The sequence below is a fragment of the Buceros rhinoceros genome, unplaced genomic scaffold, assembly GCF_000710305.1.
Source record: "Buceros rhinoceros silvestris isolate BGI_N320 unplaced genomic scaffold, ASM71030v1 scaffold17553, whole genome shotgun sequence".
Taxonomy (NCBI): domain Eukaryota; kingdom Metazoa; phylum Chordata; class Aves; order Bucerotiformes; family Bucerotidae; genus Buceros; species Buceros rhinoceros.
In genome coordinates, this window is record NW_010404470.1 from 7,694 (window position 1) to 9,819 (window position 2,126).

Consider the following 2,126-nt stretch of genomic DNA (forward strand, 5'->3'; position numbering starts at 1 on the left):
TGGCTCAAACTAAATCAGCAGGCATTAGGGCAGTGGTTTTTAAAGGGGGAACCGCCGCTTTGCCCGGCCTTGACAAGGGCTATTCGTCTTTCTAATTCAATGTACGTGTCACAGCCAGATGACTCCGGGATGGCAGATACTGCACCACCCCTCTGATCCACACGCCGGTGGTTTTGTGCTGCAGCCGCTCGCTGTCTCCAGTGTTTTCTTCTCTGCTGGGTGGATTTGGCTCCTCTCTTTCCTTGGGTGGCTCTGGAGCACTCGCTATACCGGCGCTTTATGAAGTTTACGGTTTAAAGATGCTCAGACAGGTTTCTCAGGATCCTTCTTCTGGTCTTGGTCCTGCCGGGCAGCCAGGGGCTGCCTCTGCTGCTTTCCAGCCCTGGTGCTCGTTTCAGGGGGATGATGTATCCAGTAGAATAGGCCTAACTAGAGTAATCCTTTTAATGCCTAAGAAGAATGACCCTTAATCCAGCAAAGCTGAGCTTTCCATTTCGGAGGGGAAAATCCACATCCAGCAGCTTCCAGGAGGAAGGGTCCTGCGTTGGCAAGAAGCTTTCCAGTGGGATTATTTCCCTCTTTCTTCAGGGGAGGACAGAAGGGCGTTTCCAAGCGTGTTGGGTGTCACAGGGTGGACAAAAGGGAGATGCCTGGCTGCCACGTGCACCTTCAGAAGGAGCTGCAGGACGTGCACTTGGGGGAAAGGGGGACATGGAGAGCAAAAGCACCTGCTGCAGGGGGGTTATTGAGCTCCTGGTTAGCAGGTGGTGGCTGGTGGGGGGCGTTGAGGTCATGCCACTGGGATGGGTTTCCCTGGCATTAGACAACTGAAGAACTCCAGTAGTCACCTGGAAGGTGAAGCCCCGCTTCCCGTTTGGGTGGCAGGGACTCCAGGCCAGCGTTGTCCCAAACGTCCCTGTCCTGGGCTCAGCCAGCAGCTGGTTCCACGCATGTTCACACCCAAAGATGCATTTTTTCCAGCTCTGAGGAATTGTCCGCAGAGCCCATCCCCTGGGTTGGGGATCCCTGGCGCTGCTCTCACCTGTCATTCCTCTCTCCCCAGAACGGCAGCGTGTCCTGGAGCGACGAAGGCGACGGATGCCGGGGCAGAGAAATTTCCCGAGACTTTGCCAAGGTCAGTATGATCTGGGGATCTGGGGTCACCTCGGGGAATTCCTCCCCTGCTCTGTGACAGAGGGTGACTGTGGAGCCCACGCGGTTCCTCCGCAGTATAAGGAAACTGCTTTGTCCTGCAGCCCTTGGCCTGCAAACTGGTTTGTTGGGCTCTTTTATTGCCTTCGGCCACCAGGATATAATTTGAACTATGACTTAATAACTCAGACTTTTGATGTTTAGAATCTTGGTCAATATTTTCTCCGGCTGGGAGAAGAGTATTTCATTTCTGGAACCCGACCAGCGCTGCTGTGGTGGTGGATCTGGAGGTGTGTCACACAGCGCCAGGAATGCACGTTAAACTCAGCCGGCTCCTCTGCAAATACGCTCCTGCGTTTCCTTCCCTGAGCTCAGGGTGTGAGAAAGCCCAGAGCTTCACAGCCCAAAAACCCCAAATGAGCCCCAAACACCCCTTTTCTTTTGGCTAGATGGTTGCCAAGTAGCCAGCAGCACCTGCAGAGAGGCTGACATGGATATTTTCCTGTTGAGCTGCTCCACGAGAGTAGCTACAAGCAGCAAAAAATTCCCTGGGGTGATGCTGGCTTCTTCCTCAGTGCGAACGAGAGATGCAATTGGATTTTTCTTCACTTACAGTGTTGTTTTCTGTCTTGCTTTATACCCTCCTGTACCTCGGCAAGAGACTGACTGCCCTTCCAGCCTGGCACTTTGTGGCCTCACGGGCCTCTTGATAGGTGAAAATGAGATTTTTCTCTTCGAGAGGCAGCTGTGAGATGATGCTCACACTTGTCCCTTCCTTAAAATTGGGGGGTAGCATGGGCAGACGGTGGCTCTCCCCTGGAATAAGCTGCCCGAGGAACTTGAGGGTTTAAGCCTTTTGGTAAAAGGATTTTTGCAGCAAATTGGTTCCAGGCTGGTTTCTGGTAGTTTTCTTCTTGGCTCGTTTTAGAGGTTCCTTTCCTGCCAGGGATTCCTGCCTAGATCCTATGTTCTCC

The 2,126-nt window shown here is 53.1% G+C and overlaps 1 protein-coding gene across 1 annotated transcript in view; it reads left to right on the plus strand.

Moving 5' to 3' along the window:
* Positions 1–1,063: 1,063 nt before the first annotated feature.
* The window catches only part of ARID3B (AT rich interactive domain 3B (BRIGHT-like)), a gene marked incomplete at its 5' end in the record, with an annotated part of 17,977 nt that continues 16,914 nt past the window's right edge, over positions 1,064–2,126 (plus strand). Inside the window, one exon of the mRNA XM_010133411.1 lies at positions 1,064–1,135. Within this exon, the coding sequence (XP_010131713.1) occupies positions 1,064–1,135 (72 nt within the window). The remainder of the gene's footprint in view (positions 1,136–2,126) is intronic.